Source organism: Populus euphratica, unplaced genomic scaffold (assembly GCF_000495115.2).
Source record: "Populus euphratica unplaced genomic scaffold, PopEup_1.0 scaffold20.1, whole genome shotgun sequence".
In the NCBI taxonomy this organism is placed as follows: domain Eukaryota; kingdom Viridiplantae; phylum Streptophyta; class Magnoliopsida; order Malpighiales; family Salicaceae; genus Populus; species Populus euphratica.
Genome location: NW_011499854.1, coordinates 1,518,567 through 1,541,088, shown reverse-complemented (window position 1 = coordinate 1,541,088; position 22,522 = coordinate 1,518,567). Strand labels below are relative to the sequence as shown.

The 22,522-nt window shown below is 30.8% G+C and overlaps 2 protein-coding genes and 1 pseudogene across 4 annotated transcripts; 1 reads left to right on the top strand and 2 right to left on the bottom strand.

Moving 5' to 3' along the window:
• Nucleotides 1–4,157: 4,157 nt before the first annotated feature.
• Nucleotides 4,158–5,438, bottom strand: LOC105122580 (transmembrane protein 230-like). Its single transcript, XM_011021792.1, has 2 exons — nucleotides 5,064–5,438; nucleotides 4,158–4,592 (listed from the first exon to the last, which is right to left on the bottom strand). The coding sequence occupies exons 1-2, from the start codon at nucleotides 5,251–5,253 to the stop codon at nucleotides 4,471–4,473; spliced, it is 312 nt and encodes a 103-aa protein (XP_011020094.1). The 5' UTR covers nucleotides 5,254–5,438; the 3' UTR covers nucleotides 4,158–4,470.
• A 5,926-nt stretch (nucleotides 5,439–11,364) lies between these two features.
• Nucleotides 11,365–14,851, top strand: LOC105122579 (probable serine/threonine-protein kinase Cx32, chloroplastic; annotated as a pseudogene).
• Nucleotides 14,852–17,149: 2,298 nt separating this feature from the next.
• On the bottom strand, nucleotides 17,150–21,389 carry LOC105122578 (probable serine/threonine-protein kinase Cx32, chloroplastic). 3 transcript variants are annotated; one of them, XR_841713.1, is made up of 7 exons: nucleotides 20,995–21,389; nucleotides 19,091–19,470; nucleotides 18,581–18,716; nucleotides 18,338–18,477; nucleotides 18,009–18,129; nucleotides 17,474–17,868; nucleotides 17,150–17,332 (listed from the first exon to the last, which is right to left on the bottom strand). XR_841713.1 is itself a non-coding variant. In XM_011021789.1 (6 exons), the coding sequence occupies exons 1-6, from the start codon at nucleotides 21,086–21,088 to the stop codon at nucleotides 17,525–17,527; spliced, it is 1,215 nt and encodes a 404-aa protein (XP_011020091.1). In that variant the 5' UTR covers nucleotides 21,089–21,389; the 3' UTR covers nucleotides 17,252–17,524. The 3 variants fall into 3 exon arrangements, 2 of the variants coding, with proteins under 2 accessions (XP_011020091.1, XP_011020092.1); XM_011021789.1 differs by having other exon boundaries at nucleotides 17,252–17,868; XM_011021790.1 differs by having other exon boundaries at nucleotides 17,252–17,868; nucleotides 21,005–21,089.
• Between the last annotated feature and the right edge of the window lie 1,133 nt (nucleotides 21,390–22,522).

The following is a 22,522-nucleotide window of genomic DNA, read 5'->3' as shown; positions in this document are numbered from 1 at the left end:
ATTCTTTTTTAAAAAAATAAAATTTAACCATTCGCTGTAATTAACTTTTTATTTAACTTAAAATAAAATTTAATTATTTTTTATTATTTAAATTAAAAAAATTATGTTTAATTGAGATTACGCCAATACCATTTTATCAGTTAATTAAAATTTATTAAAATCAATATAATATAATATAATATATTTTTTAAATTTTATTTTATTGGCCCAATAACATAACATTTTTATAAAACACTAATAACCCAATAAAAATCAAATAGAAATAAATTGCAAAACATGTTCACTTGAAAATAAATCATGAAGAAATAAAATTAAAAAATAAAGTTATCATTATGTTTTTTTTATAAGTTGGGGTATTCGGGTTAGCTTATACATGTCAAGATTAACTTTTGATCCCACTAAATACCATATAAATTCAGTGAATAAGTAAAGCATCACAGGGTAAAGCATCACAGGATGAATGATAAACATGCATAAAAAAAATTCAAACAAAGCATCACAGGGTAAAGCATCACAGGATAAATGATAAACATGCATAAAAAAAATCAAACAATTAAACTCATATATATATATAACAAATCTCTTCCTCTACCAGACCATGAACGATCCAAGACCTCAAGTGCATGGTAAATGTCAAGCTGCGGAAAATTTGCTTATGCAGAGGCTGGAAATGTTGTTTTGCAAACTATTGGAGCCATAAGAAACGTAAGACATACACATCATTAATTTACTTGTATATCATAGAATCAATTTCATTCTATGTTTCTTGCGTCTACAAAGTTGTGTCCTTCACGGGGGAGAAACATGCAATTGGAAAGTATAACAGGCGAGCTGAAAGTTAATTGTAAGTGTTAATTGTCTCAACACGAAGAATCAAAGGTGTTAGATATCCAGTTAGATAGAATCAACAACCTTATTTGTTTGAGGTATCTTCAATTGACTAGGTCATCGAGTCAGAGTTCTCCATGCATGGCTGCTTTTACAGCAGGGCAAGCTGCAGCATATCCAAGATCTTTGAGACAATCAATCGGACACCGAAGATTGATCCCTATGACACTAGTGCATCAAATTGGAAGATGTGAAAGGAGAAATTGAACTCAAAGATGTGTATTTCAGCTATCCAGCCAGGCCTGATGTTCTAATCTTTTCTGCATTTTCGTTACAAGATCCAAGTGGCACAACTGCAGCTTTAGTTGGACAAAGTGGAAGAGGAAAGTCAACTGTTATTAGTCGTGTTGAGAGATTTATGATCCTGATTCCGGCCAAGTACTTACAGATGGTGTTAATTCAAAGAAGCTGAAGCTTCGTTGGATAAGGGAGAAGATTGTTCTCGCAGCCAGGAACCTATTTTATTTGCAACTAGCATAAAGGAAAACATTTCATATGGAAAAGAAAATGCACCTGATCAAGAGACTAGAACAGCAATTGAACTTGCCAATGCTGCCAAATTCATTGACCAAATGCCCGAGGTAAACCTCTTTCTTTAGAGTAATATGTTGTTTCCTTGATGTTTTCTTGAGCAACTTAGTTTTCTTTATTTTATTTTTAATTTTGACAAGTTTTTTAGCAATTAATCTACATCTAGATCGATCACCATAACTCTTATGCTTCAAGCAATTGAGTAGGATGGCTGCATTTGCGTGGTTCATTTGGGAAAAATTATAGAGAAAGGTATTGCTATACTTGCTGCTTCATCTTTAAATTTCTATATCGTTCCCCAACTAAATCTTCAAACATTGTAGGCAGCCATGATGACTGATAAAAGATCCAGAAGGGGCCTACTCCCAATTAATTCGCCTCCAAGAAGAAGCCAAGGAATCCAAAGAGTCTCAGGATATTGATCCAAATACGTTGGAAAAGAATTTGGACACCGGTAAGTCCATTGCCAGGTATGGCTCTATTTCTCTGAGCCAGAGACATTCTTTTCGAAGATCCATTACCGGAGTTTCAACAGGAAGCCAACGCTCCTTAACACTTAGCGTCCATGACGATGAACACGATTACACGGTTTCTATACGTCAACAAGCCCGAGGAGCCAATTTCGTTGTTTGGAAGCCTTGCTTATAGCATTTGCAGTTAGAAGTCTTGTTGGAGATCATTGAGAATACATCATCAATCTTGACAGCCTTGATTATAGCATTTGCAGCAAATGTTATCCTTGATGATTATTGCTATATCTCCCTTGTTTTTAATCCAATGGTATATTCAGGCAAAGTTTGTGCAGGGTTTCAGTGCTGATGCAGAGGTAGGTCTTCCCCCATATCTTCTGTAATCTCACAAACAATGGATATGTTTTGGGTAAACCAGTGATGATGTAAATCATATAGGTGATGTATGAAGACGCTAGTCAAGTAGCTAACGATGCCGTTGGTAGCATTAGAACTGTCGCATCCTAAATAAACCCTTCCATGAGCTCAAATTAGCTAAAAATTGGTTCAAAAACCACGCTAAAACTAAAAAATCTTTCCGAGAGCCTGTTTCTATCATCTTTGACAAGATAGAAGACGAACAACACCGTAGTAGAATCCATCTCATTAAATAAAACTTACTGATACAAATATTGATAATTGTTTTTATCAAAATCAACATCAACTAAGATTTTTATGATAGAAAATCTAGAAATTAGAAATTTTAAGGACTAAACTAAACTTTTCATGCAAACTTTTAAATTGCCACCTATTTTCCCTAACCTTTGACCCTCTTATCTTTCAATCTTGTCTTTTCATAACATAACAAAAGTAATTGATCATCAATTTAGCCATAAAGAAAGTCATACGATGAGTAAAAAGTTGGATTACCAAAACAGCAAATAAAAAATTACTTTAACCATCCGAAATAAATTGTGCGAGGGGTTATAGTTGCGCCTTTTACAGTGATTTAGGCATGCATTTTAGTATTTTCTATAATAATTACGAAGTAAATTGTCTTCTGCAAAGCATGTGAGGACTGCTGCAAAGAGCATCAATTGGTGTACATGTCTTCTCCAAAGCATGCGGGAACCGCTGCAATGAGCATCAATTGGTGTATATGTCGAGTTCATGAACATCATTGATGACGCAGCAAATTGAGCTTTGCCCTTTTGAGTTGAAGGTAAAATCAATGTTTGTCGTCAGCTTCTAAATATTTTCCGAGTCGAGTCACAACCAAAGTAAATCCATACTACCATGGCTTTTGGGCAGCCACGCAAATGATAATTGGGGAGCTACCTGCATGGTGCATGCTATCATCGTCAAATTTTATGGTCACAGAAAAACACAGCGTAAGTAGCAATACTTGTCATGGTGCAAATGCCACCAACCAGAACTTTGATGTACATTGTGGTTAGGCAGGTTAAAATCCTGCCCGCTGCTAGAGTAGGTTTCAAATGCTTGCCGAAACCAGTGCAAGTTAAAGGAAAGAGGCGAAAAATACTTCTCATTAACGAAACAACTAGTATAAACATTGAGTGCAGCAGCTATAATGGAATAATACCAACCTGCAGTTGTGGAGAATTGACCATCATTTACCATCCTAGGAGCATAACTTAGGATACAAGCATTCCCAATTAGAAAAAGTGACAGAAATAACTTGAAATAGAGGACCATGACATTCCTGGGAATCTCAAATAACACCCAACCGTTTACAGGTTTAAGGATAAAACACTAGAGTGCCACCAGAACTCAAAACCTATTACAGAATAAAGAGTCACAACAACTCCAAACTTGATTTTTGGACCTTACAATTTCCACCTGTAGAAGAAAATGAATTGAGATACTGACAGTACGATTACAGCTTTGCTGAATCTGAAGAAAATCCCACCCTAGACCTTCCCAATTCTATCAAGATTTGAAAGACAAACACGTTATGCCACCAAGTCCTAGGAAGTTACGTAATAGATATCATACACAGATATGATTTGCTTAGCTTAATACTAGCAAAACATAGAACTTTTCTAGATGAGACTCCCACTTTTAAACACCGACAAACACAGGGTTTTCTACCATAAATTTTCTAAATGCAACACTGATTCATTATGTACCATCCTCCGAGACTATATAACCTTATAATAAAACTTTCATCCAACGTCATATCTCAAACATAAAAGGTACCGTGTTAATAAATTGCGGAGACATAAATAAGTCCATTCTAAGATCTGAGCATCATGAAAAACAAGTGAATGATCGCTCAAGCCAAAACTATTAGATAATACGTATTTGCCAATTGGGTGTACAACGCTTTATAAGATTCAAGCCTCATGAAATACATGGAAACTAAAGATTGTGAACACTATATTACATCCTTAATAGACGTGAAAAAACAACCCGTTACATCAAATAACAAATCAATTGTTTAGAAAACTACCATCTAATACACATAATTATTAAAAAGAGAAAACATGAGAAGGCACATCAAAGAAGAAGCACAACTCGAGAAAGATATGTACAAGCGTGGAGGACAAGATCCCAACTTTTTGATCTTGCTTATCATCAATTAAACAGGCGGTATGTTGGAGAAAGAGAAGCCCTTGTATCCTTTATATGCAAAATATGCAATCCTAGTATAGTAAAACCCTGGTATAAACAGCACCACTCCCAATATTGCAAAGAAAAGCCCTGATTCGATCACGAAAATTCAATTCAGATCGCATCTCGGTCACATTATTTTTTTAAGAAAAATAAACTTCACACATTACAGCCATTAAAAAAAACCCATCTTTTCTTTCTTTTGTTCTTAAAACTATCAAAACCAAACAACAAACCCCAAGATTTAATGTCTTCAAAGAACCTAATTTAAAAACTGAATAGCTAAATTAGAGATCTTTTAATTCTGCTAAAAATGAACAGGGTTTTTTTAATTTTGCATTCAACCCTTCAGTTAAATAAATAAAAATCACAAAACCCACTTAAAAAAATCAGAAATCAGGAATCTTATAAATTGAGGTAAAAATCAAAATGGAATTTTAATTTTGCATTCAATACTCCAATAAAAAAGCACAAAACTTTAACTTCAAACATCTAGAAACAGAAAAGGAAAAAAAAACAGAGAGAGGCAAAAACTATTAAAAAAAAAGAAATTGAAATTACCATGAGCTCTATCACCACCAACACTGTTGCAAGTCATGAAAATGCCCAAAACAATACCAACGACACCAAAAACAAGAAGAGAAACAGCAAGAGCAATCTCTTTAATTGGAGGCTTATTATTGACTGCATACGATGTCTCCACCATTAAATCCTCATCAGTTATTGAGAATGCATGATCGACATACGCCATCTTCGATGATTCTTGTGTTGTTCAGGTCGATATTCTGATTTGGGTTTTCGTTTTTAAGGCTGGTTTGTTTGATGTGGTTTGGTTTTTCTAGGGGTTTATAAGTCGAAAAGGAGACTTTTCGAAGGTAAAGATAGGGAAGAGAACTTTTCTGTTCTCATCTCAAGCAAGTAAATTCTCCCCAACAATAATTTAAACAAATAACAATATCAATAATTTAAACAAACTCTGAAGGCCTGCTTATTTCACTGTAGACATACAGATTATTTTGGATTTCTGTAATAAAGTAACTATTTTGCCTCCGCGGATAAAAAAAAATATATTATCCTTGGTGTTTGAGGTGTCTTGTCTGTTTGTTTTCTGTATGTCTGTAATAAAGTAACTATTTTGCCTCCGCGGATAAAAAAAAATATATTATCCTTGGTGTTTGAGGTGTCTTATCTGTTTGTTTCCTGTGATAAAAGTTATTTTTTTATTTTATTTTTTAAAATATTATACATTAATATTATTTTTTAAAATATTTTACCTCCACTGATAAAAAAATATATTATCCTTGGTGTTTAAGGTATCTTATCTGTTTATTTCTGTTTTAAAAATATTTTTTAAAAATTTTATCTTTTTAAATATTATACATTAATATTATAAATAATTTTTTTAAAATAAAAAAAATATTATTTTAATATATTTTTAAATTAAAAATATTTTAAAAAATAATTATAACTATATTCTTAAACAAACTTTTAATTTTTATTGTTGATTTGTATTTATCAGATTAGTCATTACAAACAAAAAAAAAAAATAAACATTGCAGTAAAGGGTATTTTGATTATGTTATATTTGGTTGCACACTATAATTATGGTCAAACCTTTATGGCCAAAATTATCTATTGTTTATTTATTTTTATATTTTAAAAATATTTTTTAAAAATTATTTTAAATTAATATTTTTAAATTATTTTAATATACTAATATTAAAAATAATTTTTAAAAATAAAAAATATATTATTTTAATATTTTTATAAATAAAAAATAAATGTAATCATGCTCCAAACAGTATTTAGGCTATAAAGGATTCGTAAATTCGTTTTTAATATATAACATAATTACTTTTATGCCCTTATATCCGAAAGTTTATAGGCTTCCATCTAAGGGCGTTTTGGAACTTTTATCCTGGTTTTTGCGTTAAAACAATGTGAATAAGGGTTAGTTTGGTTTTTTTGGAGGAATAAAATTAAAAAAACATCAGACCTCTTGGGAAAAAGCACTTGCACGTGGGTTGATACGTCACATTCATGGAGCGCATGACATGTGATACAGTGGCAAAAAACATTGTACCTTCGTGTCACCATCTCCGGCAAGTATCAAGGTTTCCATTGGCTAGCTGGTCTATGGTGGTTCTCGATGATTTGACAATGGGTGGATTTTTATTCCCCCTTTTTTTTTTTTTTCTCTTTTATGGCCTCAGGACGCGTGTTGGCCAAGGAAAAAAAAATGCATCTTCCCATTTTATTTTTATTTTTATTATAATTCTTATTTTTTAATTAATTTTTAATTGTTTCACATTGATTAGTTTTTTTTTAATTTTATCTTTTTATATTAATTTTTTTTTAATTTTTTTATTAGATTCAGATCTCATTCTTTTAGTTTTTATTTTTTTCTTTTTAATTTTAGTCTTTAAAATTTAAGTTGATTTGTTTTTTATATTAAATGTAGTCCTCCTTCTTTTAACTAGTATTTTTTTTAAAACATTTTATTCTTTGAAATTTTATTTAATTTGATTTTTATATCAAATATGATCTCTTCTTTTAATTTTTATTTTTTATCCTCATTTTTTAATTAATTTTTTTGGTTTTTTAATTTTTTGTATTGTTATTTTTTTTTCAATTTATATCCTTTAATCTTAGATTTGTCAAGGATTGAAATTTTCTTTTTTAATTCCATTTGAATTAGTTTTTATTTTTTAAAAAAATTACCTTTGTGACTTCCTTTGATTTCTTTTCTATTGAGTTATTTATATCTTATAACCTAGTCATATATTTGACAAATTAACTTAAGTTGGCTCAATCTTTATTATTTAGGTTATATGTTTTTCATGCTACTTTGACTTAGTTTTAGTCAAGTTTTTTTTATTTAATTTGATACTTTTAAGGTTTTTTTTTTAGTTATCATAATTATTATGTTTTGTTTTATTTTTTATGTATTTTCTATCGTTATATTTTTTTTATTATATAATTAAAATAAAATCAACTTAATGAACATCACCATGATTATAACTCAAGCCATTAATTTTTTTTTTTCCACATTGGAGCACCTAAAAATAACTTTTTTTGAGAAGCAAATGTGGACTAACAGCATAACACAAGTGTAGATATATAAAATAGGATGATAATAATGCTTATAAATTAATAGTACTATTTTTAAATTGTTGTCTACCCTGGAGTTTTAATAAATAACTTGCATCGTAATGAGTTCTGCAGATAAAATTTAAAGATAATTTTTAATGAAAGAAGAGTAGGTATTTGTATTGTGAATGTGTTTTGGGATATTATGAATTTTTTAAATAATAAATAAAAAGACATTATTTATGGAATAAAAATTTAAAAATATATAAGTTGATAGATATTATTTTTCATTGCCATTTATTAATTTTATAGCATGAGATCTCAATAACGATTTTGTTTTATTTCTATTACAAGATTTAAGAGTGTACACTATTAGGTATATTTTTTTTTTTAAGAGAAGCTCTAAAACCTTTCATAGCTTAATATTAATATTCAAGCGCAACCTCCCACATGTTTCTAGAACTAAAAGACAAAAAGTTCCAAAAAAATCTGGATAGCTATTTCAACATATTTATTACACTTATATTTTCATCAATTTGTATAAAAAAAAATTATTTGTAGATCATTTTCTTATTCTTATTATTGTTAGACATCATTATCAAATAGAAGGGTAAGAGAGTGAAAGGAGTGTGTCTCTCTCTCTCTCTATATATATATTATTTCAAAAAAAAAAATGTAGACTTTTATGATGTATTTTTGTACATAAAATAGAAGCAAACAAGATTTAAAAATTTAATGAATATATATAATTAAATAAATTAAAAATTATTTATATAAAAATAATTATAAAGCTTGATTCATACCTATCTGAAATTAACTAGTCAAAATCATAACCTGAATTATATTTTTAACTAGAATTCAATAATTTTTCTTAATTTTTTAAATTTAAAATAGACATTTATAAAATTAAGAGCTAACTAAATATTAAAAAAATTAAACTAAGCAAATTTTATTGTCCAAATAATAATATTAATTAATCAAATTTTAAGTGATGAAAGTTAAAAAAAGAAGAAATTTTTCTTAAAAATATCAAATGTAATGGGTAACAATACAAAAAGAAAAATAATAATAAAAGCTTAGCCTCTCAAGCTTAGAGCTCCTTCACCTCTAGAAATGCCCAAGGTGTGTGATTTTGAAGCAATCCACGTGTCTGGACTTTTTTTAAAAGAAAAATTTAAGGTTTGCCTTGCATGCTCTGTCAAAAATTTAGTGATTTCTAATTATTGAAAAATCAGATTTATTTGTTTCAGACCACGAAACACTCATTTTAAATTCAAAAAAAAATATTATAAACATGGACATTGTAAAACATATTCATCACTTAATAATTCAAAAATTAACTCAAAATTCACAACCAACTTAAAACCAAATTTTTTTTCAGGTTCAAATCTACCATTTCAAGCAAGTTTTTAAAAAAAACACATTGAATAAACTCTTTTTAATAAAAAAAATTAATTGATAACGACATCACTTATTTTTATAATTAGAATCAATTTCAATTATAATTTTTTTTTCTATGATCTGAATTCAACTATTTTCTCTTTCATTTCTCAAATCATGAATCAAAAAATAAATAAATAGATTTTGGGATCAACATAAAATTTCATAAATTTTTAAGGACTAAAAATTTATAATTTACAATGTTAGAGAATCAAAGTATGTTTAGGCCCAAGCTTAGAAAAACCATCTCATTTTTTGTGTTTTTCTGTTTAATCATTTATCTTTAAATCTTTTTATTCCTTAATAAATATATTTTAACAGGTCATCAATTTGAGCTTATAAAAATGTAATTAGAAAAAAAAGAATTAATTAATTAATTAATTAATGGTGGGTCACATTTACACACTAAACACTACTCTCTTTATAAGTGGAAGTCCTGTACTGCTACCACTCACCGTACAAGCATGCGTGATTCCAGTATATTTTGTTATGTGATAATGATAATGATTTAAAGTATTTTTTATTTAAAAATATATTAAAATAATTTTTTATTTTTTAAAAATTATTTCTAATATTAACATATTAAAATAGAAGTATTTTTTATTTAAAAATATATTAAAATAAATTAAATAATAAAAAAATTAAAAATTAAAAAAACACAGTTTACAAACACTCTTCATCTCTCCCATGCACACCTGTCCAATGAAGGCAACAATCACACACAAAGAGGCTGCTAATTCGATGCACGTTAGTGTAGATCTTTCTTACCAAGTGGACAGTGTGACAAGATATTTAAACGAAACCTTCCCAAGTATTTTAGAGATTACATAGCTTAATATTCAAGCGCAAGTACAACCTCCCACATGTTTCTAGAACTAAAAGACAAAAAGTTCCAAAAAAATCTGGATAGCTATTTCAACATATTTATTACACTTATATTTTCATCAATTTGTATAAAAAAAAATTATTTGTAGATCATTTTCTTATTCTTATTATTGTTAGACATCATTATCAAATAGAAGGGTAAGAGAGTGAAAGGAGTGTGTCTCTCTCTCTCTCTATATATATATTATTTCAAAAAAAAAAATGTAGACTTTTATGATGTATTTTTGTACATAAAAAAGATATAAACAAGATTTAAAAATTTAATGCATATATGTAATTAAATAAATTAAAAATTATTTATAAAAAAACAATTATAAAACTTGATTCATACCCATCTGAAATTAACTAGTCAAAATTATGACCTGAATTATATTTTTAATTAGGGTTTAATAATTTTTTTTTAATTTTTTAAATCTAAAATAAATATTTATAAAATTAAGAAATAACTAAATATTAAGTGATTAAAAAAATAAAATTAAACAAATTTCATTGTCCAATTAATAATTAATCAAATTTTAAATAATGAAACTAAAAAAAGTTTTTTTTTTTTAAATATCAAATGTAACGGGTAACAATACAAAAGGAAAAAAAAATTAATAAAAGCTTAGCCTCTCAAGCTTAGGTGATTTAGAGCTCCTTCACCTCTAGAAAAGCCCAAGGTGTGTGATTTTGGAGCAATCCGCGTATCTAGGCTTTTTTTAAAAGAAAAATTTAAGGTTTGCCTTGCATACTCTGCTCAAAATTTAGTGATTTTTACTTATTAAAAAATCAGACTTATTTGTTTCAGACCAAGAAACACTTATTTTAAACTCAAAAAACAATATCATAAACATGTACCTCGTAAAACATATTCATAGCACTTAATAATCCAAAAATTAACTCAAAATCTACCATCAATTTAAAACTAAAATTTTTTTCGGGTTCAAATCTATCATTTCAAGCAAGTTATTTTAAAAAAAAACATTAGATAAACTCTTTTTAACAAAAAAAATTATTTGATAATGACATCACTTATTTTTATTTTTATAGTTAGATTCAATCTCAATTGTGATTTTTTTCTCTACTATCTAAATACAACTATTTTCTCTTTCATCTCTCAAATCATGAACCAAAAAATGAATAAAATAAATTTTAGGATCAAAATAAAATTTCATAAATTTTTAGGGACTAAAAGTTTATAATTTGTAAAGTTAGAGGATCAAAGTGTGTTTTGGCCCAAGCTTAGAAAAACCATCTCATTTGTTGTGTTTTTCTGTTTAATCATTTATCTTTGAATCTTTTCATTCCTTAATAAATATATTTTAACAGTTCATCAATTGGAGCTTATAAAAATGTAATTAGAAAAGAAAGAAAGAAAAGGGACTAAAAAGTAAATCACCATGTCAATCTATAAAACGGTGGCGTGCGACCCCGCGCCCTTTAACTTATTTCTTACCATCTTGCCAGGGAGACATTTCGTCGGCGCTTGAGAATGAACTTATCTAAATCAATGAATCTCTCTCACTCATTTTTCCGGAGACATTGTGATTATTGATACAAGAAAGATAGACTTCTTTTCATGGGGATTTGCTGCAGTTGCATTTCTTGTAATTCAGCCGCAGGCCTAGATCCTGCAACTGCCCCAGCTACAGCTCCTGCAACTGCCGCAGCTACAGATCCTGCAACAGTCCCAGCTGCAACTCCAGCTCCAGAACTAGCCCTGGATCCATTACCTGACCCAGACATAGTTCCTACCTCCCCTGGAAATCTCACTGAAGGTTGGTTTCTGAATGTTGACCATAACCACGTCCTTATTCTTGCTCGTTATCAATGTCATTATGTTGCAGGGCCTCTGTTTTACCATTTTGTATAACTTGGACTCAGGTGATATATCTTCGCTGGCTAACAACGTCTCCGGCAACAGCTGGTTCTCTATAGCCACCACCAATGTCACAACAAGGATGTCTCAAGCAAAGGGAACTATTCGGGGTAAATTTGTCCCCGAGGAAGTTGAATTCTCAGCTTTTCAAGATAAAATTGTGTCAGAGTTAAGAGGAGGAAGTTGAATTCTCAGCTTTTCAAGATTGTGTCAGAGTTAAGATAGTTTTCACGCTGAAGCAATTGAAGGAAGCAACCTTCAATTTTAGAAGTGATATGTTGCTGGCAAAGGGAGGGTTTGGCAGTGTCTACAAGGGTTTGCTCAACCAAAAGCTGCCGATTGAGGGTATTAGGAAACTTCGCATTGCTGTCAAGAAATTGGATTCAAACAGCAAGCACGGACTTCGACAGTGGCAAGTAATTCTCCATTATATTATATTATCTATTTATTTATTTGAAATAATATTCATACCATATCAATCTAAAATTAAAAAAAAAAATTAAAGTGAGATGATTCTTAACTTATAGAATTAGAACTTTATTAATCAAGCTATAATAAATTTAAATTTTATTACCACATTCTATTTGTTAAAATTAAATATAAGATAGTGATGAGATTATACAAATCTTAAACTTAAAATCTTTTTACTTGAAATATTTATTACAAAATAATATAATTTATATATTAATTTAAAATTTAAAATTAATATATATATATATATATATTAAATGATATTAGAATCTATGGATATGAAGTCCCTTAAAAGCTCATGGACAATTCTCATCTCTTAACGTATTTTTTAAGATTAGTTAGGCCTTATGGGCTAGTACTTCTATTTTCTATGGATATCATAGATGAAGTTATTTTTTTGAATATCATCATATCCAGTTTATATTATTTTTTCATATAATTTTAAAAGTGAAATCTTTTTAAATTTAAAATATACAGAGACTTATACTACACTACTATTAATTTTATCATATAAAATAAAGATAATAAAATTTAAACTTATAATTATTTAATCAATAAAATTCTAATATTATATCATCTCAACTTAAATATTTAAATTTTTTGAATAAAAATATATTTTTTATAGTTATAAATGAAACACATTAAATTCAAGTAATGACTAGATACTTATACGATGAATGAAATTGTAAAAATTAGGTTAAAAAAGTTCTCTAATCTAGCCTTAGTTATCCATTTAAAATAAATAAATAAATAAACTAGTATCGGCAGAAAACCCTTTCATCGTTGTTAGAGTAACTTAATCAACAATGAAAGAGGTGGATATCCTTTTATTAATTTCTGGTACGACTATACGCGTTGGTATATTCAATTATTCTTACCCTTGCATGTTTGGTTTTGACGTATGGTTATTTAGCCTCGTATTTGAACCTAAACTTTGCTAGCTTTCAAATTCTCCTATTGTTTCCTGTAAGCGTATTATAATTAATTATACTGTTTACAACTTGTGGAAATTTATTGGTACAGACGGAGGTCGGTTTCTTAGCAAGGGTTTCTCATCCTAACATTGTAAAGCTGCTAGGATACTGTCAGGCTGAAGGAGATAAAGAGTTGCTTATTGTCTATGAATTCATGGAGAAAGGCAGTTTAAATTACCATTTGTTTGGGAGTAAGAACCTGCAGTCTGCATTGTTGAAAATCTAGTTATTCAAGAGATTCATTATGCAGTAATTAATTTCATAGATCAAAAACCTCTGTGCTGTGCAGAGCGCTCAGACCGCATACTTCCTTGGCAAACAAAGGTAAAGATTGCTGCAGGAATGGCTCAAGCCTTGTCTTATTTGCATGCAATGGAGAGGCCAGTAATTTTCAGAGACTTCAAGACCTCAAATATTTTGCTTAATGAGGTAAAGTTCTGTGTAGTTTCTGAATATCCAACTGTAAACAGATAAAAATTACCTTATTTTATCTTTGAACATTGCCTTCTCTTTTTAAGTTTTTCTGCAAATTATAATCCTACCTCTCATTGATGGCAAAAGGAGATCACACTAGTGCTAAATACTAATTCAATAATTAATGCAAAAACTAGCATTTTGTTACCAAACAAATTGTCATCGTCTAAGAAAATAAATATCAAAAGCAAAACATGAAAAGAAGACAAAAAAAAATGAAGATAGAAATTGAAATGATATCCAACAGGTCTCATAGTTCACTTACTTCTTCTTCTTCTTCTTTTTTTAATCCATAATTATATTTTAAAGCAATCAAAAGACCAGACAAAAAATTTAAACTGAAAAGACACCCCTAAGATTATTCCTAACATCAAAGTCTCTGCATGCAGTCCTATATTCCAAAGTTGTCAGATTTTGGCTTAGCAAAATGGGGACCCAATGATGGCAGTCAATATGTAACAGGAAATGTTTTGGGCACTCGTGGTTATGTTGGCCCTGAATACAAGACTGGAGGTGATTGATTTCTTGCACCTTTTAAGCTTTGGATGTCTTGATGGTTCAATGATGTTTTGCTTCAAAGAGATCACAAAATCTGTGCTTACTTCACTTCAAAGCCATGACATTTAGTTTGTTGATTGGTCAGGAAGACTGTATGTGAAGAGCGATGTGTACAGTTTCGGAGTAGTTTTGGTCGAGATGCTGACAGGATTACGAGCAATTGATAAAAAATCGCCCACCTGAGAAACAAAATCTGCTGGGATGGACTTTGCCAATTCTATCAGATAGAACAAAGTTGAGGCATACAATGGATCCCAGGTTGCAGGGGAAGTATGCAACCAAACAAGCTTCAGAAGTGGCTATGCTTGCTCTGAGATGCCTTAACCCAGTTCCTATGTCCCGGCCATCAATGAAGGAAGTTGCCGATACATTAGAAGGATTAAACCTCCATACCTCACATCAGAACAAAGACATTTAAAATAGTTCTGCTCGCTTTATTATTAGATGTCTTCATATAAGGATTAAACCTCCGCTGCATGTTTTTTTTTCCCTTTAGCTCTGCAATTGTCAAATCAAAATCCCATTTAGGATGCTTGCGTAAAGTTATTTTTTCCTGTGTGATCTATTACTTCATAAATGGATATTTATTTATTTCCATCCGGTTGATTGAGAAAAAATACAGATTAAATGAACGCATTCTGTGACAGGAATCTGTCGTATGAAGAGAAATCATCAGAAGATAAACAGGGAACAATTACAGTGAATCCAGCAACAAATTATCAGTATTTAATGCAAAATAATGTAGAGAAAAGAAGAGATAATAGTTAATACAAGTGAGCGGGTGATAAGTACGTTGTTGATGATGATTTTTTTTTTAAAAGCCCTTTACCTAGTCCACATTTGTGTGATCATTGGTTCAAGATACAATTCTTTTAAGGGGACTTGCTGTCGTGTTTAGTCAAATCCAACCCTAGCACAAGCCCTTCCTGCTGCAACTGCCCCATCTCCAGCTTCAGCACTAGCCCTGGATCCATTCCCTGAACCAGACCCTGCTCCTCTCCTGGACAACTCATGGAAGGTCCGTTTCTAACCATTGACATCATTCCGCTCATTTTCATTGAATATATATATATATATATATATTTTATTAATATGGGTGACCGGGTCAGCTTGCGCGCACCACGACTAATCCCACGGGCCCTGAAATTAACGACCATGTAAGCCTCCAGTGGCCATCATATGAGCAACCAAGGACTCGAATTTGAAACTACAGAGAGAGCAAACCTCTTAGTCTCAAGTTTTTATCACTTGAGCACCACCTAAATAGTTACATTTTCATTGAATATTGATTTTGATGAAAACATTATTTGAACTTAAAATGCTCTGTTTTTTCTAAAAACCTATGAATCCCTGTTGCTAGAGAACATAAAAAAAAAAAAAAAAACCTTGACCTGAGGATTCTCGGAATCGTTTGCAAAAAAATGGTTTAGGATTTATTAGAAAATATAATATAAAAAAGATTATAAAGCAATTAAAACCAACCAAGAAATCAGATAGGATTATTTGAAGATCGTAATCAGAGGAGAATAAGAAGATCAGAAATCAGAGGAGAATAAGAAGATCAGATTATTTATGAATATAATTTGATTTAATTTGTTGCCATAGTGTCTCTTATTATATTCACTATATAAACATAGACATATCTAATAATTTAACATTACTGTTTAATATAATTCTCTCTTTTTTTTCTTGTTATGAGAGCGTCATCGATCATTGTAGGTTAATTGCTTTCATCATTGTTGGCCTTTTGTATTTTCTAACCAGCCTTTTATGGGTTTTTATTATGTGGTGTTTTTCAACCACATTTCTACATAAATCTTTGGCCATGAGCCGTTTTCAATCAAGTACCTGCGAACTCTCCGAGCTTCATATAATTTTTAATTAAAATTTATTCTAGCTTTCAATAAACCCACTTGGGTGGCTTAGATTATCTTTCAAATAAATATCTTATGATTTTAGGCTTTTGTAATTTTTCAATTTTATTTTTGCATTTCTAGGATTAAGGGGTTGACATAAACATAATTGAAGGGTAAATTAAGCATGACAAGTAAAACTATAAATTAAAAAATTTTCTTTAATAAAATGCAATCTTAAATATCCAACAAAATGAGAAAATAATAAATAATAATTAAAAAACGGGAATTTAGAAAGATTGCATCAAAATTTATAAAGATTTGACTTTTTTTTTTCTTGAACTTCTATTCAAGAATTTTATTATCACACACTTGTCTTTCTTAATTGTAAAATCAAACCATTACATGATTTTTTGCAAATATAAAACCAAATACAATCATTTTACAGGTTTAGACTTAAATTATTATCCTTAATTTTTTACTAAAAAATCTTTTATCAATACTTATTAAAAAAAAATATTAAACCACTCATAATTTTGTCTTTAGAAGATTTTTATAAGTATTTAAAATATCATTTCTATTTTCCTAAGTTTAGAAAACAAACTAGTCTTTAAAAATAATTTTATACTCATTTGTTTAGATCTTTTTATAATCTATCAACCTAGTTTTTAAGAATCCCAAGAATTTCTGGATGTTTTTAGAAAAGAACTAGCCATTTTGAAAAATGATCAAATCATTTCTCAAAGCAGTTGAACTCTTTTTGGTTATGCCTTGTTGTTTCCAAAACAATGAGATCATTTAAGCTAATGTACAGATTTTGCGCTAATTGTGTGTTTTGATCTTTTCAATATTTTACCTTCGATGTTGGTGGGTTGCTTGTTATCCAATGTTGGTTTTTTTTTTTATAATTAATGTCCGTAATGTGAAAAGAGGGTTTGTCAGTGTCTACAAGGGCTAGCTCACAGAGAGAACCAGGAAAATACGCATTGCTGTCAAAAGATTGGATTCAAATGGCAAGCAAGGACACAGAGAGTGGCAGGTTTATTAACAAACTTTCTGCTGATTATACCTTTTTGTAGTTAGGTTAGAGAACCACTAACCCTTTTCCAATGAAGTAGAGACGGGCTTCCCATAATTACAGATTCCTTGCTAAAAATACTCTATCAAGCGAGTCCAGCAGGGGCTGAGAGAAATAATTGTAACACAATGCTAAAGACAAATGAACAACTGCGTTAAACACCAAAAAATGTATCAGTGCGCGTGGTAGGGATGTGCCCTTAATACCAGCCAAACACTCCCATCTCTTTCTGCCACAGCTAGTCACATAAACTCAAAACATTTCATGAAAGTATACCAGAGATCTCTCACCTGTGTTGACACTTGATGGAGAATAAAACTAAAATGCTACTAACAGCTGTGTTAACCAGAAAGAATTTTACGCTCTCCCAGTCTCATATGGATGGCATCAATCTGTTCAAGTGTCTCAGCAATTTCTGTCATTGATGGTCGGAAGCGGGTATCAATTTGAAGACATTTAATAGCAAGGTGAGCTATATGGGAAGCCTCTCCGGGAGGATATTTTCCTTCCAACCGGGAGTCCATTATTTTTCTCAACTTTCTTCTATTTTTCAGATAAGGCTTCACCCAGTCAACGAGTATCTGTTTCCCACTCGGACGTTTCGTGTCAACTGCTCGTAAGCCAGTTAGCATCTCGACCACTAGAACTCCGAACCCGTACACATCACTCTTTACATGCAAATTTCCTAACCAACCAACATGCTATCAATTAGAGCATGAAATCAAGTTCATGAAAAAAAAATTTAAATCAGTCATGATCAAAGTTCTTCAAAACTAGCTTAAATAATCCAACATCAATGTCGAGTTCAGAAGGAATAATAAGCACCTGTCGCAAGATATTGAGGATCAATATAACCCTTCGTGCCTGTGATTCTTGTATTGACATGTGAATCAATCAAGGGACCCCAAAACGACAAGCCAAAGTCTGCTAGCTTCGCGTTATAGTACTAAAATAAAGAAGTTGGAAGGAAATGAGTCGTCTTGAATATTTCAACAAACACTTTCTCAAAGAAAACTTTTTGTTGCATTCTCCCATAACTATTTTCAGTAGATCCGGCAAGAACTAAAGGCTGGAGCTAAAGGAATGTTATCGGTTCAATCATTAGTGGAGTCTTGAAATAACATTTAGAATGTACAAGCTTCATATGAACTTACCTCATCAAGTAGTATATTGGAGGACTTGAAATCTCTGTAAATCACCGGCTTCTCCAATGTGTGCAAGTAAGCCAGACCTCGAGCAGCATCTATCGCAATCTTCAGCCTTATGTCCCATGAAAGTGGTGTAACAGAGCGCTCTGCGAACATGGAAAACAAGTAGGAAATGAAGATTTAGATGTGCATAATAATTCCAGTTCTGCAAAATGTTAAAATTTCCAAGCAGTGGTAAATGTCTATTACTTCCAAAGAGATGGAAATCTAAGCTTCCTTTTTTCATGAACTCATAGACAAGGACGCAATCTCCACCTTCCAAACAATATCCCAATAGCTTTACTAGGTTCGGATGAGAATGCAATCCTAAGAAATACACCTCTGCCTGCACCAACACATGGACAAGTAATTAAGCAAACAGCTTATAATGCCTAAAAGAAAGAACTAGCCCCCAAAAATCTCGTAACCAACTCAAAAGACAACTTGGCATAATATATGAAATCTCAAGTATCATGGAATTTTCAGTTCAATTATGTGAAGTTAACAGACAGAATTTTTAGAAACAAAACTTGTCAGTCCCAAGTCATTTTACATATTTACAGGGGATAAGTATTAAAAAGGAGCTTTGAACTAACATTCTTCTTCCAAAAGAGATCTTGAAAGGCTGAGCAAAGAAAGAATTTAGTTATCTTCAAACACAACAAAGAACAGTACGAATGTATGAAAGGTAGTGAATACAACATTTGAAAATCCATATACCTTCCACTCGTTAAATCCCTGTGTGCTGTAAGAACCCGATTTCTTGACAGCAACGGCTGTCTTCTTTATACCCCTCGGAGGCAACTTCTCCTTAAGCCAACCTTTATAGACGTTGCCAAAACCTCCTGTTCCCAGCAGCAAATCGGACCTAAAATTATATGTTGCAGCTCTTACTTGTGCCAATGTGAAAACTCTCAAGTTGGTAGCGCTTTGCCCATTTGGTAAAGTCCCATCGCCACTTCCAGTTGCATCTGAGAATTGGCTGCTCTCAGGGACATTTTTACCCCAAATAGCTGTGAAGCTGCTACTTGGTTGAGATATCCAAGTTGTAATGCTGGTGCTTATCATAGATAACCTGCTGTTGTCAAAGTCATCGCCACCTACAAAAGATGTATTACCATTGCGTAAGCAAACCAAACTCATATAATCAGAAAATCGCAACCAATATTTTCCAAATTTGAAGCAATAAAAAGTGAAGCGCCAACATGTCCCCAATGATGTGACCATTTTTGCACTCAGAAAGCAGAGTTCTATTTTTTCCTTTTCTTTATCTTTCTGCCACTTAAGCAACTAGAGTTGCGTTCCATTAGTAATATTCTCAAGTCTTAACACAATGGAGAAGGCAAAAAAAGATGCCACCTTTGCATTGCTTCAAGGGTTGGACACAACTATCAATGACAATGAGGTGTTTTATATTTTAACATGATAAAAGTTTCTGAAAAACAATACAGGCTAAAAAATTATTAAGAAAATAATATAATTTTCACACAACGGCTACTAAGAATAATAATTATACATAACATGTGGTTGTATCAAAAGTTATTTTTTATTTAAATTAATTAACAGATATAAAAATTAATCCAAAATTTTATAAAGATTCAATAATTAAGAAATGACATTTAAGATCCAATGACTAACAAAGAAAAGAAAGATAAGATAAGGTGATATGGTAGGGAAAAAAAAAGATAAAAAGAATGGATCATTATGAACACATCAAGACTCTAAATTTTACATCCCTGGTATTATTAAAATGATATCAACAAAATGATTTTAACGACAATTTAAAAAATCACCAAATAAGTTTATATCTAACCTCGAACAAAATCCTTAATTAATTACAACTCATTTGATGATTTTTTAAGTTGTTTCATCAAGATATTTCTAAAAATACCAAATATGTTATAATTAATCCCTAACAAAACCCCAGCAATATGGTAGAAGCAAACAAGTTATTACAACACTTTAACATAGCACCAAATAAATTTATAATTAATCTTGAACAAATTTTTTAACTAATTTAATTTATTTAGTGGACTTCTCAGGTGTTATTAGAATTATTTAGTAATGATGTTTTTTAAAGATGTCAAATATATCAAAAATAGAACCTTAACATGTCTCTGATAACTTATTGTTATTTTTTTTTTCCTTTACTATTTCTTTCTTCAATCCTGTCATCTTATCTTTTCTCTCTTTTTTAATTATTAGATTACATTTTGAAACACGGCTAAATAACAACTATTGCCTATATAATTACTGTGTACAAAAATAATATTTAAAAATATTGTTATGTTGAAAATATATTATTTTTTAAATATTTTTTCAAACCATATCATTCTCCATTAGTATTATTTTATGAAACTTTGTTATTTTAAAAATAAAAAATTCTTCCAAAAGGCAATAACAGCAGTAAAAGAGTGAAGGGACACCGACAAGAAAGACTTGATCACAGCCACAAACATGAGATAAGCAAACGATACGTTATAAATTAAACCAAAACTGTGGATTCTATCAAACCAAGTCAGATTTCAGAAGTGCAAGAGCAAAACCAAACGAAACCCAATTCGAAACATTCAATGAATACTAAAATTAATGTAGGAACAAGTTGAAAATTATTGTGGTGGTACCTGCACTGACATGGTCATTGGTGCTTGGTGTTGGGTCTTGAAATCCTAGGGTTGTTGCTGGTTTATGAGCTAAACAGCTGCAACAAATGCCCATTAATTAACCGTTGCTGTATTCTGTCTCTCCTTTCCCTTCTTCTTGTAATATACTGCAAAGAGCAAGCAAGTAATGACCTTAGATTTTTCTGCTGTGTGTGTGTGTGTGTGAGAGAGAGAGAGAGAGAGACACGATAAGGGGGATAGCCATCCTTTTGGACTTGGACTTTGAACATGGAAAAGTGGAGCTTGAGTGTCAGTCGTCATCAGGTGGCAATGCAGTAGTGTTTTTATTTCGTCCTTCTATTTTTTATAATATAGTTCCGGTACTATTTTTTTGTCGTTCAATTTATCATCATCTCTCATGATCGTCCAGAAAAGTGGCATTTCAGCGCGTAACCTAGCAATGAAAGTAGCTGGTCTTCTTTTATTGTTATGGTTTCGAGTGGTGATATGTATGTTTATTATTTTCGTGATGTTTTATATGTTTATTAAGTTTATAGGATATTTAATGGACCGTGGAGATTAGTCGTAGTGCTCGCAAGTTGGTCCGGATACTCCACGTAAATAAAAAAACAAAAAACAAATGATAACAAAGCGGTGCGATACTGTTAATGGTTGCGATTATTTCAGAAATCGACATGACAGTGGTGTTTGTTCTCTGTGCATTGATGATATGTTCATTACTGCTTAAAATGGATCTAAGATTTATAACTGATTAAGAACTTGGTTACTTAAGTAATGAGTTCAAAATAAACGAGTAGATATAATAAATAGTATTTTAAAGATAATGATTTATAGAAATAGATGAGAGGATGCTTCATACTCCTTTTAACAGCACAGTCTAATTTACATGTTTTGCTGCAGAGAGCATGTTGCATGCACTCTCATGTTCTTTATCATATGGTTGCAGACCTGCAGTCTCTTCTCTTTTACTTTTTTACGTGTTCTTTATTCTTGTGCGTTTAATGCCATGGATAATTTTACATATGCATGTATGATGTGATTTTTGGGTATTTACTCAGTATTTAAATTAATACTTTCTTCAAATTAAATTTGGTTCAATTTCATTTTTCTTATAATTTATTCAAAAGTCTACATAAATAATGCAAACAACCTCACCTCGACGCATGGACATATTTAATTATTTACTAGTACTGAATAGATTAAGGATATTTTTTCAGCCGACCAAGCCCATCACTGAATCGGGTCATGGGCTAAGAGAATTTGTAGTGGATTGTTAAGAGATCTGATCCAGTCAAAAACTAGCTTGATTCTAAAAGAAGTATGCATAAAGCAACATTACTAAGCCTACGCTAAACCAAGTCCATGATTTGCCCACCTCATCAACGAATCCGAGTTTACGTGGAGGACCAGACATACAAGACTTTTAAACAAAACTTATCAAATTTGATAAATGCTAGTGATGGAATAAGATTTTATCACTATATTTTAATATATTTTTATTAGAAAAATATTAATTTAAGAAAAATAA

Excerpts from the sequence above, each read along its gene's own strand:
- LOC105122580 (XM_011021792.1), bottom strand. The coding sequence starts at position 5,253 with ATGGCGTATGTCGATCATGCATTCTCAATAACTGATGAGGATTTAATG. Across the intron at positions 4,593-5,063 it reads TGGTGGTGATAGAGCTCATG|GGCTTTTCTTTGCAATATTG; the intron begins GTAATTTCAATT and ends TGATCGAATCAG.
- LOC105122578 (XM_011021789.1), bottom strand. The coding sequence starts at position 21,088 with ATGGGCATTTGTTGCAGCTGTTTAGCTCATAAACCAGCAACAACCCTA. Across the intron at positions 18,717-19,090 it reads AGGGATTTAACGAGTGGAAG|GCAGAGGTGTATTTCTTAGG; the intron begins GTATATGGATTT and ends GTGTTGGTGCAG. Across the intron at positions 17,869-18,008 it reads TCCTCAATATCTTGCGACAG|GAAATTTGCATGTAAAGAGT; the intron begins GTGCTTATTATT and ends TTGGTTGGTTAG.